The sequence below is a fragment of the Tursiops truncatus genome, chromosome 8, assembly GCF_011762595.2.
Source record: "Tursiops truncatus isolate mTurTru1 chromosome 8, mTurTru1.mat.Y, whole genome shotgun sequence".
NCBI classification, from domain to species: Eukaryota; Metazoa; Chordata; class Mammalia; order Artiodactyla; family Delphinidae; genus Tursiops; species Tursiops truncatus.
The window spans coordinates 73013023-73028786 of NC_047041.1; the positions used below are offsets into that span (position 1 = coordinate 73013023).

General features: G+C 43.3%; 1 protein-coding gene across 2 annotated transcripts in view; it reads left to right on the forward strand.

The window, feature by feature from the left end:
* Positions 1-15764, forward strand: part of NELL1 (neural EGFL like 1) — an 869596-nt gene that overhangs the window by 209214 nt on the left and 644618 nt on the right. For both annotated transcript variants that reach the window (XM_019947892.3, XM_019947894.3), the window contains 2 exons: positions 1047-1120; positions 8965-9064. In XM_019947892.3, the coding sequence (XP_019803451.2) occupies positions 1047-1120; positions 8965-9064 (174 nt within the window). The remainder of the gene's footprint in view (positions 1-1046; positions 1121-8964; positions 9065-15764) is intronic.

Here is a 15764-nt window from a genome sequence, read left to right on the forward strand (position 1 = left end):
CGTGTCTTCACTTCTGCTTCTCCCGAGGACGAGGGCTGAAAGCATCCTCATTTGTGCGGAGAGGGAGTGATCAGGCCTTTGCTTTCCTGTGGATGTGGCTGGAGAATTTGGCAGAGCTACATTAGGGTCATATCAAATTAACATATTCTGCGCTTGCTTGAAAGTGGGTCAGCATTTGTGCTTCTCTGTTAACCTTTTTCCAAGGCCTGTCTCTCCTCCCTGCCCTCCCTGTTAGCCTGTTCAGCTTACCTTTCCAAAGGCAGTCTGTCTAGTACTTTTTTTTTTTTTTTGCGGTACACGGGCCTCTCACTGTTATGGCCTCTCCCACTGCGGAGCACAGGCTCCGGGCACGCAGGCTCAGTGGCCACGGCTCACGGGCCCAGCCGCTCCGCGGCATGTGGGATCTTCCCGGACTGGGGCACGAGCCCGCGTCCCCTGCATAGGCAGGCAGACTCTCAACCACTGCGCCACCAGGGAAGCCCTGTCTAGTGCATTTTGATTCAGCATTTTACTCACTTGTATTTCTTAGTTGTCTCTGAGCTTCTTGGGAATAGTTAAGTTAAAGACATGCGCTTCCTATGATCACAATGGGGAAAAATGGTGTCTTTCTGCATGTGACTGAGGTCCTGATGAGTGGAGTATATATGCAAGTCTGCTCTCACCCAGTCATTTGTTTTATGGCTGGAGTAGCTGAATCAAAGCTATGCTATTATACTCCACGGTGATGACAACCACCTCTTCCTTGTTTTAACACTGACCACATCAATTCATTCTCTAGTTCCTTCAGCAACCGCAGCATTGAAATAGTTGTATGTGCTTGGTGTGAAGGACTCCTGGCAAACATAATAGAGATGACAGTCTGAAAGGGGATTCAACAGTTATCCCCATCCTATTTCCATGTCTTACTTCCAGACATGCAAAGAGCTTTGCATTGCTTAGAATGAGAGCATTTATATTCTGTGGAATCTACTGGAGTTGGATGGTGCCCCTGAGATCATTTTGTTGCATAGCATGACTGTCTGAACTGTTTTTCTGTTTTATTACAGCAAAATGTATCTATGGAGGAAAAGTCCTTGCAGAAGGCCAGCGGATTTTAACCAAGAGCTGTCGGGAATGCAGAGTAAGTTTCAATCTTATGATCCCCATTACTTGTAGAGAAGGAGATGCGGGCTTTAGGTAGGAGTCTGGAATGGAGCATATTGTCCTGAGTGGACCACTGAGGGGGAGGACTCTCTGGTGGGCTTGAGTCCTGGCTGTGGAGTTCCCAGCCACTGTCATTGTGTGGTTAGCCTGTGGTCAGCCGTGGATCAGGTAGCCTTGGGAAAGACTGTTAGGGAAGGAAGTGAGAAGGGGGAAGGGAGCTAGCAGCTACCATGAGTCAGGGAGGTTGTCAGGTGGCCCTGGGAAAAGGTTTTGATTTGGTGTTGGGGCAATTCGTCTGTGATGTTAGTTGTGGATAGTGCCACTTCTACTCCAAAGAGTCTGATATAATGTTAGACAGTGCCTCTGTCTCCTGCCTGCCCCATCCCGTGTATTTCTCAAAATAAGATGTGTAGAACCATAGATCTCATTTAAGACTGTACTTCAATAATAATAAAAAAAAATCATGCAACAAACATGCATTGAGCAACTGCTACCTACCAGTATGGTACTAGATTCTGGGTGTACAACAGTGAACAAAACAAAGTCCTTGTCTTTATAGAATTTGCAGTCTGGTGGGGAGACAGGCAGTAAGATATAAACAAATAAATATACAAGATGCAGCTGAGCCTTGAACAACACATGTTAGGACTGTGTGGGTCCACTTATGCACGGATTTTTTCCAGTAGTAAATACTGCGGTGCTACACTATCCACTGTTGGTTGAATCCCTGGATGTAGAACCGTGGATACGGAGGAACCACAGGTACAGAGGGTTGACTATAAATTATGTGCCGATTTTAGACTGTGTGGAGGGTCGGCGCCCCTGACCCCCGCATTGTTCAAGGGTCAACTATGATGCCAAATTCTATGAAAAATACAGAGCAGGTTGAAGGGGTAGAGAGCTTTGAGGTGGTGATGGATGGTCTGGGAAAACCTCTCGGAGGAGGTCATATGTGAACAAAGTGCTGGATGAAGTGTGGGAGCTAGCCAAGCACTTACTTGGTTGAGGTGCTGTCCTAGAACGCAAGAGTGAGAGACAGAGGGAAAGAAGGAAGTGAGGGAGAGGAAATTCAAGGAGGCGCCTTCCAGAGCTGCCACTGCCCCACAGCGAAGCAGGCCTGGTTTTGAGGGGCATCTCCAGGGAGGCTGGCTGGAACTACTGTGTCACAGAATAGACCATCTCTCCAAGGGCTGTTTCCTATGGCATTTCATTTGCTTTTCCTCACATCCCTGGAGAAAAGAAAGGAGTGTATTTGAAAGGTTGAGGAGAATGAGGCATTTAGGGACATGCTGAAGCTCTCAGGGAACTCGAATGTGGTTCTTTTTGGGGGAGCTTTGGGGGAGGGAAGGCTCTTTCCTGTCTCCTGTCTCTCAGTGGCCAGAATCTACCGCAGGAGTTAACTCCTTTGCGCCTCCCCACTGCGTTTCCCATTCGCTCTTTCTTGGCTGCCCCTGGGAATGGCAGAGATTCCATGGGTCTGGACAGTCTGGCGGGTATGCAGGTGTGGTGGTCCTTCTGCGTCAGTGGGGACTGTGGGGTGGACTCCTTAGTCTGTGGCAGAGGTAGAGATGGTGTGACAGTGAGGGCTCCGTGATCTCTCAATCAACCATGGGAGCTTCCAAACCTGGGAGTGAGGAAGCGGGTGGGTGGCCCCCAGCGTGCGGCTGGGACATGACCACATAGGGATGGTGGGTGGATTAAATGAGATAAAGCATGTGAAGGACTTCGTTGGTACAAAGTAAGCCCTCAACACGTGTGAGCTATTTTTCTTATTCCACATGACCACACATGTCCTCCCTGAATATAAGGCAGATGTCACGTTCCCTGTGGATTGTTTCACTTCTGGGGGAGGGAAGGTGATTTGGACTCTAAAACCCTTACTTTTTTCTTCCACCTCAAGGGAAGTTGGGATGACTAAAGGCAGTCTTACCCACTCTGCTGATGATCCCGGGATCCACCCTGCATCCGTCACTCACGACTAGCAACCCCCTTTACATATTGGGCAGAAGTAGTGGGTAACCCTGGCAAGGGTCACGATTGTGACTCCATCCCTGTTACCAGCAGAGAGGATCAGGGCAGACACCATCTGAGACCTCTAGAAGATATGGGTGTGGACTTACATGCCAGCATATTGGAAATGTACTTAACATGATTATTGGCACATTGTAGGTACTCTCCTTGCTCTGGTTCACCTTTTACTGTTTTTGTTTTGTTATGGTTTTATAACTTAGGAAGAAGTTGGGGCAGACAGGTTATTCTTTTTGCATATGTGGTTTGTGTGCATGTGAATAATTTCAGCATCTTTTAAAAAGTCATTAATTTCTTCATTTATTGTCTTTCTACAGTTATTTACTAAATACTTTATGCACAGAGGGAAGCCTCACTGACAATAATATTTAACATTTCTTGAATATGTAGTATTTTCTAGACACTATTTAAAACATTTGAAACTTTGTCTAATGTAAACCTCATAATAACCCTGTTATTCGGTAGGGGTAGGTAGCATTATTATCATCCCCATCTTACAGATGAGGAAATTGAGGCACACATGATCAGAGTCACATAGCTAGTCAAGGAACCAGTTGGGATCTGAACCTGTGTGGTCTGAATCTACAGCTCCTCTCTTAGGCTCTCTACTGCCAGTCCTGATGGTGTTAGACTTGCTTGGAAATAGTTCACATTATTGAATTGTAGAAGGGTGGATTCAGAAGGATTGAATGATCACTTTTCAGTCTATCTGAGAATACCAGATTGGTCAGCCTATGGCTCATTGATTCCCTTGATAAAGGGTAGCATTTATAAAAGGCCAGAGAAGAGCTTCGGGACACATTTAATGGGTGTGGTCAGCAGGGAGAGAGGGTGACGGGTGTAGGATGAGAAGGCCTCGGGTCTCTCTCGGGCAGCCTTTTGCAAGATTTAAGCCTTAATGCCCTAAGGTACCTGTTGTATACGATGAATTAACTTCTCTCCTAGACATCTAAAATGGTCTTGCATAAGTGCTATCCTTGGGAGAATTGAGCAAATAATTACTCAAATAATTTGTGTTCTTTTTTTTTTTTTTTTTTTAAATGACAGGTCATAGTCACTAGACTGCTTGCATGACAAGAATGGATGCATGCACTGAATTTAGGAAGAGAAACTGTTTCCTCCTAGTCTGTCTGGGAACAGTTTCCCAGCCTTTGTTTGTGTTCCTCATTTGGCGGACAGTGTTTGTAACTTGCCTACACTGTATTTAAGACTATAATTTGATTTTAATTTCCTGTTATTAGCTTGGTATGTCAATATGTAGTCCCATTCCCATAACTGGACTGAATTGATTATACCTTTTGAAAATATAAATAGCAAACTTGTACAATAATATATTGTAAGTTATGGGAGGTCAACCTTTTTTTCAAACTAATCTTAATAAAATCACACATAGCAAGAGGGAAGACATATGGGAACATATGTTTATGTATGACTGATTCACTTTGTTGTAAAGCAGAAACTAACACACCATTGTAAACCAATTATACCCCAATAAAGATGTTAAAAAAAAAATCACACATAAACTTCTAGTCTTATAAAAGGTCACAGCCTCAGCTGTAAATTTGTAAAGATGTTTTTATTTTTAATTTTTTTACATCTTTATTGGAGTATAATTGGTTTACAATGGTGTGTTAGTTTCTGCTTTACAACAAAGTGAATCAGTTATACATAGACATATGTTCCCATATCTCTTCCCTCTTGCGTCTCCCTCCCTCCCACCCTCCCTATCCCACCCCTCTAGGTGGTCACAAAGCACTGAGCTGATCTCCCTGTGCTATGCGGCTGCTTCCCACTAGCTATCTATTTTACGTTTGGTAGTGTATATATGTCTATGCCACTCTCTCACTTTGTCACAGCTTACCCTTCCCCCTCCCCATATCCTCAAGCCCATTCTCTAGTAGGTCTGTGTCTTTATTCCTGTCTTACCCCTAGGTTCTTCATGACATTTTTTTCCCTTAAATTCCATATATATGTGTTAGCATACGGTATTTGTCTTTCTCTTTCTGACTTACTTCACTCTGTATGACAGACTCTAGGTCTATCCACCTCATTACAAATAGCTCAATTTCGTTTCTTTTTATGGCTGAGTAATAGTCCATTGTATATATGTGCCACATGTTCTATGGTTCAAATGCAGATCCCCAGTTGACAAAAGGCTGCCTGGTGATCCATGCGTTTCATTTTCCTGGGATCATTTCAAAGCTTCAGCAAGCCCAGTTAGATAAGAAACAAACTTTTGTTTTCAATATTTTCACCAAGTGATTCCAGAAGTTAACATACTGTTTTATTTTGTTTTATTTCTTTTATCAAGATGAATAAACTCTCCTAGCAGTCTTGGTCAGTTTTGTCCAGTTATTGCTGCCCTGTGACATTATTTTAGGCTAGCAACATTTTTTTTTTTATTTTACTTAAAGATGTGAGTTTTATATGGTATTAGAAATTCAGGTTGAAGCATAGTCATTAGTAGAGAACTTGAAAGTGTTTATATTTGACATGGTGACAGTTACTCTAAATGAGAAAGAATGGATGAATTATATTTTGCCACCAGTGCAGAGTTCCAAAGGTCATAAAATAACATACCACAATCAGGAAGTTTTAAAAATGTTAATCATCAGATACTTATTAGAGAGAGTTTGAAAATAAAGTAAAAAATGGTTTGTGCCAAATTATGTGGCTGGACTAAATGGACTTGGTGGCACTTATGTTACTGTAATCACAGTTCATATTATTTTCAAATTCATGTAAAGGGGTTTGTCTCTCTTTGAACATTTGGAATTACGGTCTTACTCATTAAATATGTTAAAGGTTGATTGGAATTGTTGACTGCTTTAATCAGTAGTCAAAGCAACCTTTTATATGTAAAAAAAGAACCTTTCATGTGTAATTATTTTTTAAAAAGCCTTCTGTGGCATTTTTATTTTTTTTAATTCAAGAATTTATTTTATTATTATTTTTTTTTGCGGTACGCGGGCCTCTCACTGTTGTGGCCTCTCCCGTTGCGGAGCAACAGCCTCCGGACGCGCAGTCTCAGCGGCCATGGCTCACAGGCCCAGCCACTCCGTGGCATGTGGGATCCTCCCGGACCGGGGCACGAACCCGTGTCCCCTGCATCGGCAGGCGGACTCCCAACCACGGCGCCACCAGGGAAGCCCGGTAGTGATGTTTTAAAATACACAGAATTTGAAGCAGTTTGCTGAAGCTTGTTGACACGTGACACAAAGATAGGGGTTTTAAATGTTTTCAGATAGCCACCAAAGAGATATTACTGCATGCAGATTTTTAACTTGTATTTACAAACATTTCATGTCCAAAGCATTGCAAAATGAGAGTCTTGATTTTTCCCATGTACCAAAAACACATTCACCTTAGATTTCAATGACAAATGTAGTGTTTTTAATATTGCTTTTTTAAATAAAAGCAAATACATACTCAAGATACAAAATTTGGACTATAGAGAAAGGAAGGAAATATAAGGAAGTAAAAGAAAATCACTCCAGAGTCTCACCACCTAGAGATAATCTCTTTTTAACAGTTTAATTTTTTGACAGCAAGAGTGAAATTTATCTCATCGTCTTAGTTGAGATTCTCCTAGAAGCAGACCCTGAGCTCAGGATTTTAGTACAGTGATTTATTAAGATAGTGCTCCTGGGAGGAAGAAGTAAGGGTGTGGGCATGCAGGCTTGGGCAGGGCAGGCAGCTCAGCAAGGGTGCAATTTTAGGTGAAAGGTCAGAGGTACCCTGATTCAGCTGGGGTTCTGAACGTACCCCAGCTATCATCTCTCCTTGAAGTAAAGAACCTCCCATGCCTGTCAGTCACTGGCTCTGGGCCGTGGGGCTGGGGGTTGTGGAACTTGTAGGTAACTTCTGGCTCCCTACAAAGTGGCTCCAGTGCCCAAAGGGACCCTCTGAGGGCTGAGAGATGAGCCATTAGCAGAAAGGCATTTGAAGTTGGGAGACGGGCACAGTGAACTGATAAAAGGGATCCAACAGAGTTCACCATTCATGTTTATGCAAGGAGGCAGTAGATAATGAATAAATACATTAATATTGAAAGATCGAAGTCGAGGCAGCAATGGTAAGTAATTAAGCATTGTGTTTTCCTTTGCATTCAGCTTATGCTGCTGACAGTGAGGTTATTAACATCCATTGGTTTGTAATAATCGGTTTGATTCCCTGTTGCAAAAGCTGAGGTTCAACTGATAGGCATACTGCCCTTAGACTGGTGCTAGCTCTTGAGGCCAGGTGCCATCCAGCGTGGCCTGGATTGAGGGGTGAGAGTGGAATGTAGCTGAAATGGGGACCGTGGGCGAATAGCAGGGTCAGTTTTCAGCATCTTAGGGCCAGTTTTAAGATAGGAGAAAAGCAAGAGATCTAGATGCCTTGGGACAGATCAAGAAATGAAGAGCAAAAGGGAACAAAAGACACCACAAGGAATGCCTTGGCTGAAATTTATGAGAAAGGAGAGGAAACCATGGTGCCAGTAATCCAGATGATGGGTAGTTGGAAATTATATTACATTTGACATTTAAAGTTATGTTTATGTTCATGTTTACGAATGGATGTGCCTGATATAATGGGAGTTCTGCCAAACCAGGGAACCCTGGAATGACAGCATATCTTGGAGATGGAGAACTCAGAATCTCCCCCATCCTTCCTGGTGGCCCAGCTCCATCCTATTCTCCCATCTGTGTTGAGAATTACCTTTTGGACTTAAATGAGCTTGCTTCTTGGTTGACTTAACCATGCTGTTAAGAATGGGAGAAAAAAACTTAACATTTTAGATAAAATAAGGGACTCTCAAACCCTTTTTTATAGTAACGAGCTGATTTTAAAAATTCAGAGTGAAACTAAATATAGATGCTAGTGATGTCAACAAAGAGGACCTTTGGTGAAGTGAGGCCCTAAAGATTCACCTGCTGAATATTTAAAATTTTATTGTAAGTGATCTTATTTATTTCTAGGGAATATCTAGTGCTCATCTAACTGACCCACTTTCAGTTCATCGTACCTGTATACCTTGGTCCTTGCTGGTCCCTCCGCCAGGAAACTCTCTTCTTCCTTATCTTATTATTTAGTTCCTTCAAATGTGGCATTTTCTTCATAATTTCTCCCCACTTGGGCAGAATTAATTATTCTCCTGTGATGAGTTACCATAGCATAATTAGAGCACATTTTTGTAGGACTTACTGTATTGTATTATGGTTTCTAGTTTAAGAGGTTTTTTTTCCTCCCTCCATCCAAACTGTGAGTTCATCAAGGGCAAGGAAAATGTCTTACTTATCTTTGGGTTCACAGTGCTTGTGATCCAGGGCAGTGCCACAGCTGTCTCATAAAAGCTCATGAGAGCTCATTGTACATAACTTCCCAACTCTGTGGTCGGTAATGTCATGTTGGTAGTTCACAATGTCCGGTTATTGACACCACAGAAATCAGCAAATGCTAACTTTAGGGTTCCGCCATCCAATAGTCAATTGTTAAAAATTTACCAGCTCTACACTGTCGGTGACATTCTGCTATATAGAAGCTACTCAAAACCCCTTTGTTAAAACAAAAAAGAAAAAACGAAACCAATTGTTGAAATTGAGGCTCTTCTGATACAGAAAGGGAACTTGACCTTCTCTCTTCCAGGAGTCTCATCAGTTTAATTTGCGACTCATTATCGTGGGATTCCTGGGATTCCTGTTAATTATCATAGGTTGTTATCACCGCAGGCTGTTAACAATGAGCATTTATGTCTGGATCAGCAACTAAAAATATGAACATTGTTTTGTTTCCTGATTATTTGGCTTGCAGGGTGGAGTTTTAGTAAAAATTACTGAAGCATGCCCTCCTTTGAACTGCTCAGAGAAGGATCACATTCTCCCAGAGAATCAGTGCTGCAGTGTCTGCAGAGGTAAGAGAGCTTGGCGATGGAGCTTTGGGTGGGGATGGAGGGCAGGGATTGAAGGTTTAATGACTAGTGTGATGACAATAACAATTGTCCAAAACTCTGCTACTTAGATATGTGTATATGCTATTTACTGTCCTCAGTTACAGTCTTATCAATTGTAAAAACGGGGATAATAATCCTATCTACTTCCTAAGACTGCTGTAAGGATTAAATGGGATAATGTGTAAGCACCTAGCATCATGCCTACCACGTGATAAATATTCAGTGAACGATGGTTCCTATAATAATAATAGTTCCTGCATCATTATTGCATTTTTTTCTCATGAGTGGGATTGGGAAACATTCTTATCAGCTCTTTCCATGGGCCAATTCCCCTATCTGCCAGAGGATGACATACACTGAATCCTTACTCATAGATTTATATACTGCTTTTTTATTTCCTGCAAGGAAAAAAGCTTCAAGTAAGTAGCACTTAACTGCTAATTAATGCACGAGCAGAAATTATTTTGCTGCCTATTCCTGAAATTACCCTCTTTTCCAAATTTATTTCTTCAAAGCCTCTGGATCAAATATCACTTCCTCTCTGAAACTTCTCACCCAGGCAGAATTAAATAGATTAGGAGAATCTAAAATTGATTTGAAATCTTACAAAAAAACATCCAGTTAAACTCATTGCTATTATTTTAAACCTCTACCCACCGTACAGTCTTCTCCACATTCTCACATATCCAGTGAGTTAGATTCTTTCTGGTTTACCTTGGAAGCTTCTAGAGTTAAGAAGCCGGGAGCATAACAGCTTAGCTCAGGTTATATCCTATCTTACTTTTTTCTGTCTTTTCTCTAACACAAGCATTGGCAGATATTTTCTGTAAAGGGCTACAGAGTAGATATTCTCACCCCTGCTGTTGTATTGACAAAGTGGCAGAGGTGATAGGTAAATAAATTAGTGGCAGTGTTTCATTAAAATTTCATTTTGAGAAACGGGTGGCAGCTCGTAATTCGCCGACCCCTCCTCTAGTACCTTCTGATATATAAAAGTATATATTTGATCATGGCATGTTTTCAGCTTGGGCTGAGATTTCTCTTTGTGGTTAGTCTAAGAGAGCTGTGTTTTGGTAAAAATTCCCAGGAAAACTTAGTACCTGGATAACCGTAAATGGCTGTTAGAATTCGTGGAATGCTGTCAGAGTATCTCCCCTGATTTATCTGCTTTCATGGCTACAAGTGTATTTGCAGCTCAGATGCTTTAGAAAGACTAAAGATTGACTGGAATTTCAGAGGGATGCATTTATTGGTAACTGATAGGGTTGTTAAGTAGGTCTTATAATTTAATGCAAAATCCACCACTTGATATTTGTTAAGGTGCCAAGTGGGACTCAGTGTATGTAAATCTTTTCTGATTTATGGTTTCATTCGAGCAGGATCATTGATTATCCCACAGAAATTCAAGAAGATTTTCATTGCTCTGACCCAGTGTACAACAGACTGGGTACCACAGCTTCTGCTAGCATTTCTCGGGGATGCAGAAACTTTTTTTTTTTTTTTTTTACCAACGAAGTTGCTGAGAGATGTGACATCTCATTGCAAAGTTGACTCATTTAAGGCTCCTGTTGCTAGCGACCTGGTGGCTTTTACCAAAGCTAAGTCAGCTTTGAGGGAAAACTGGGAGGCAGGAATAGGGCTTCATAGATGCGATCATAGCCAGGGCCAATCTGTACAGTTGAGGATTTTCTTCTTCCTCCCACCTGCTTCCTTCTCAGCCGGGAAACTACCAGCTCTTTTATTTAGCAGCTGATGGTTTTTCTTGGAGGCGCGTGTGAGTGAGGGAGTTATTTATGTCCCTTGACAAGTCTGTGTTTTAACAGGAACCAACGTGTGTCTTTAGAAGAGATAGGGAAAAGGTGGAGAGGTTCTTTTCCTGGGAAGCAGGTTGAATGAAACCATTTGGGTATATGGATTCTCTTAGGTTTCTCGTATTTATTCCTATCTCAGAATTCAGACCCTAGAATGAAAAAAGCGTTATTTTTGACTGAAGCCCTTGTCGGCACCATTTACTATCATTACCTCCTTTCCTGTTGACCCATAGCAGAGAGGAGCCCAGAACATTCAGCCCACTTGTCCACATGCTGGGACTTGCTCTGCACAGTGGACAATCAGGAAATGAAAAGGATATTTGTCTGGGCAGTGGGGTGTTTTCTTTTTCATAAAAATGTAAAATTTATGTGGTGATGGACAAAAAAATCCATCCAGATGCACTCAAAGGTCCATTGTCTTGACCTATGCTCTCCATGAATTTTGCTCTGTGTCTCTTAATTCCAATTTATTTCCCAACAGCGTCCTTAAAAGTAGCCTAAGAGTTTCTCACGATATTGTGGGAGATATTTTTCCCCTTTGACCTCTGTTTGTCTTTTACGTTTTCCTCTGTGCTCGTGTTTTCTGAGTGGAGTCTTGGAAGATGAGGGGGGCTGGACAGTTTTGATTCTAATTAGACTGGGAAAGCCCGCTGGGCCTCTTCTAAGGCACGTTATTCAGTTCTCCTTCCCCCTCCTCCTTGCCCCCCTCAAAGCCAGAAAGTAATGAAAAGATGAGAAACGCTCAATTTCTGTGTAAACTAATTTTTATCCTGCATATGGAGGGGCTATACCATTTGCTTTGTGGATTGAGACTGCCTCCTGATTGACAGGCAGCGAGCGAACAGAGAGGGGTAAGACTGATGACCTGAAATACTTATTTCAGGGATGAGCACAGTGGTGTGATTTCAGCTGTGTGGTTTCTGCCACCCTGATATTATTGATTACAGACACAGAAGTGGCTGTAGCCTCTTTCAATACCTGTACTGAAGGCCCTTCAATTAGCGTATTTATCATCTCTCTTTGTCTTACTGGGAGTGTCAGGTCTTTAGTCTGAGGGAAATCACCCCTCAGTATCATCGCTCAGTGAGTCAAAGCCTTTCTCATGCCTGCTTGGGGATTGGAAGTTTTCCAAGGTTTATTTTCATTAGGTTTAGACTGGAATTTGAGAAAGCACAGACGGTGCTTTTTGCCCCCTGTTGGTTGATTAAATAGTATCCATAAAGCTCTCCAACTTGGAAAAAATAACGCTTTTTTTTGTTTGTTTGTTTTTTCGGCACGCGGGCCTCTCACTGTTGTGGCCTTTCCCGTTGCGGAGCACAGGCTCCGGACGCGCAGGCTCAGCGGCCACGGCTCACGGGCCCAGCCGCTCCGTGGCATGTGGGATCCTCCCGGACCGGGGCACAAACCCGTGTCCCCTGCATCGGCAGGCGGACTGTCAACCACTGCGCCACCAGGGAAGCCCTAACGCTTGTTTTAATGATTACATTTTTTTTTGCGGTACGCGGGCCTCTCACTGTTGCGGCCTCTCCCGTTGCGGAGCACAGGCTCCGGACGTGTAGGCTCAGCGGCCATGGCTCACGGGCCCAGCCGCTCCGCAGCATGTGGGATCTTCCCGGACCGGGGCACGAACCCGTGTCCCCTGCATCGGCAGGCGGACTCCCAACCACTGCGCCACCAGGGAAGCCCTAATGATTACATTTTATGAATCGATTCTTTGAATGTAGGAGAAAAGGGAGGGATGAAGATATGTTCCTACCATAGAGAATAGTCCTGTCGTTTTCATGTCAATGACTGAATGAAATTATTTTCAGTACCAGCTGAAGGCTCTGTTTCATCTATGAAATAGTGTTAAGACCCATTTTGCAGAGTTATAACTTGTTTCCTCAAGACCTAACGTGTTGGCTTGATTATGAAGCTAATTTTTTTTTTACACTGAGTCATGCCCATTTTCTGATACGGTGGTATGGTGATAGAGCTCCCTCCCCCCCTTGCTTCCATTCAAGGAGAGAGGTGCAGATTATAGCTTTATACTGGGTTTTTCTCTTTGTGGGAATCAGACCTAAGACCTTCAAGTTAAGGATAACAGGCTCTGGCTGATTTATACTGTTCGTTGTATCAGCAGAACCGATATCCACACTCGGTGCTTGAACACCTTGACTCTTCAAATCTTGGGTAACGACAAATGCTGTAACTCATTTCTCTGCCCTTCAGAGAAAAATGAAGGTAATCAGCTGAACAGGTAGTTATATCCACAGGGCTACTGGTGCAGCCAGGATGCTGTTAGGGACAGAACTGCAGGACAGTTAGGGAAGACACATGCAAAAAGAATCAAGATGTTAGACGTTGGCAGGGAGAAGCCACTTTGCAGTTGCTGGGATCCACCATCTCGGTCACCAGCGACACTACCCAGAGCAGCCCTAATCACTGGTGCAGTTTGTTTCTGATGCCTCAGGACAGTGTGTGCTGGCAGCATGAAATTTGTTTACCCTCATCATTACCTTGAGGTAATGGCTATAGCAGGAGCCCGTCCACTTAAGCATAAGGCCACGAGGGTGGAGAAAGGGGAGTGGGTACCGGAGTGACGTCTATGCTTCTGCCTTGGAAGGAGTAACAAAAGTGTGGCTGTAGCCCCAGCGGAAAAAGATTGCTCATAAGTTGCCAGTGCTCTCAGTTGAAGGGGGAACAAAAACCAACGTGACTGTGTCTTCTCAGGATCGCTCCGGGAAAACACACCAATCGTTTGGCTCATCCCAGAATGCTTGCTACACTCCTTAGGGTTTTATTCCCTTCATAATTGGCTCTAATTTTATCTTCAGTGTTGCCAGTGACTTTGGAGGGTTCGGCCGCATGTTTAAGCTTTTCAGTGTCGAGGAAAAAGTTCTTTCTGACATCTGTTCCCAATGTGTTTATCTGTAATTTTAATTCATGCCCACTTGCCTTGTCATCTGGCCTGGGCTGAAATTAGTTGAGATTATTACTTGTACTACTTAAGATTTTATGCCCTTCAGTTAACTCCTCCCAAAGAGTCTTGGTGTGGCATGATTTTCTTTTTTTCTAGACCTCCTCATCATCTTAGATGAATTTGTAACTGAAATGGTTTTAGAGGATTTCAGTGTATTTGAGATGAAAAGAGACCTGTAAAAGAGGCACTTAATCAGAAGGTAAACTAGTGCCTGTATAGAGGAACCCGTAGTTTATAGATGGGTCAGGTCCTCTGCATATTGATAGATGGAATCTGATCAAAATACCTGCAGCCGGGGACCACAGTGGGCACTGGAATGACAAGGCTATATGCTCAACTGTTGAGGTTGGGGACAGAGGGCATTTGGAGAAGAGTTCAGTCTCAGGGAGCCCTTGAATTCTGTGTTCCTGAAAGTGCCACAAAGGATCCAGGCCCAGGGAGCCTTGGGAAGGAGACACATTGCCCCAGAGAGAAGACCTGAAACTAAGACCAGGCTGCCTTGGACTGGAAGACCCCTAAGTGTTGACTACTGTAGAAAAACCAATTGCTTTCTAAGACAGAACCTGTGAGAATCCAGAGCTCTGTCTCTAGTAGGCCCATCCTGATGTTACAACCCTCTGTCCACAGGAGCTAAAGGACTGTCCTCACCCCTCCAGGGCCCAGGCTTCTGTGGTATGTATGTTGGTTGTGGAGTACATTAGGGCATCCTGTTCCCATAAAGGATCTTTGGGCCGTATCCCTCCTATAGGGCCAGTCCATGGGTGGAGCTGTCTCCATACCAAGTAGGCACATGGAATGTATTGTACTCGGTTTACCTTTGCTCCTTGTGACTTTCAAGCTTGGGCAAGCAGCAGTGATATGAGGAGTATTGGCTTTCTAGGATTTGAGTTAGTGTAGAGGAATCTGAGGTGCATTTTCGGATTGTCATTCCAAAGGTAACCTGCTTGACCCTTGGGGGATGCATTAGGGGCGGGAGATTGAGGACAAGCAGTGGTGCCCTATGTGGAATCAAACTTTATCTTAGAGAAACGAACTCCTGCCCAGGGGTAGTGACCTATTCATTCCTTGCTGTGGAAGAAGTCACAGTAGTCAACCGTAAAGATGCTTATCCATTGTTGGATGGAGAAACCAGAGATGAAGCAGAATGGGTGGATGGTTTGCTGTAATTATAAAAAGGTACAGAGTGGGATCTGGGGAGTGGCAGTGTGAGGGCTTCATTATGAGGGGCAGGGTTTATTATATGCAGATTAGGCCAATGGATTTAAAGAAAGCAAAGAGTTTTACAAGTGTTATTGATCTTTCACTGGCAATAGAACTCTAGATTCAGGACCATGAAGGGAGTCCAAATTTTAGACCGCTCCCAATGAGAGGAGAAAATAGGACCCCAACACTTAACGTTTCTTCTTTAGTTTCCTTGATCATGTCGTGGACACATGCTGCTCCCTGTGTTTGGAACTCTTATGATTTGTCCAGTCAACCTCACTCATCCCTCAAATCTCCTTTTGATACCTAGTGTTAGGACCCTTCTCTGTGATACATTCCGGAAGTACCTTGCTCCTCTCCATCACAATATTTCCTGTAACCCAACACTCAAGGGTAGCCATCCCTGCTAGAGTGTTAGATGAATGAAGGCATGTTTATGATGCCTGTGGCTTTTTTGTTATATCCTGTTGTCTAGCACAGCGGCTGGGCACACAGCAGGGGCTTAATATTTGTCAAATGAATGAATAGTACCTCTGCCAGGAACTAAAGGAGGTGTTTGGAATAAAACCTGGAATCCCATTTCAGCAGATTGTGTGTCTTCCTCTGAGCATCTGCTCATTTCCATCACTCGTGTGTAAATAAGCTCCAAGTGGGTCTTACTCATCTTGGTATCTCATCCATGGAT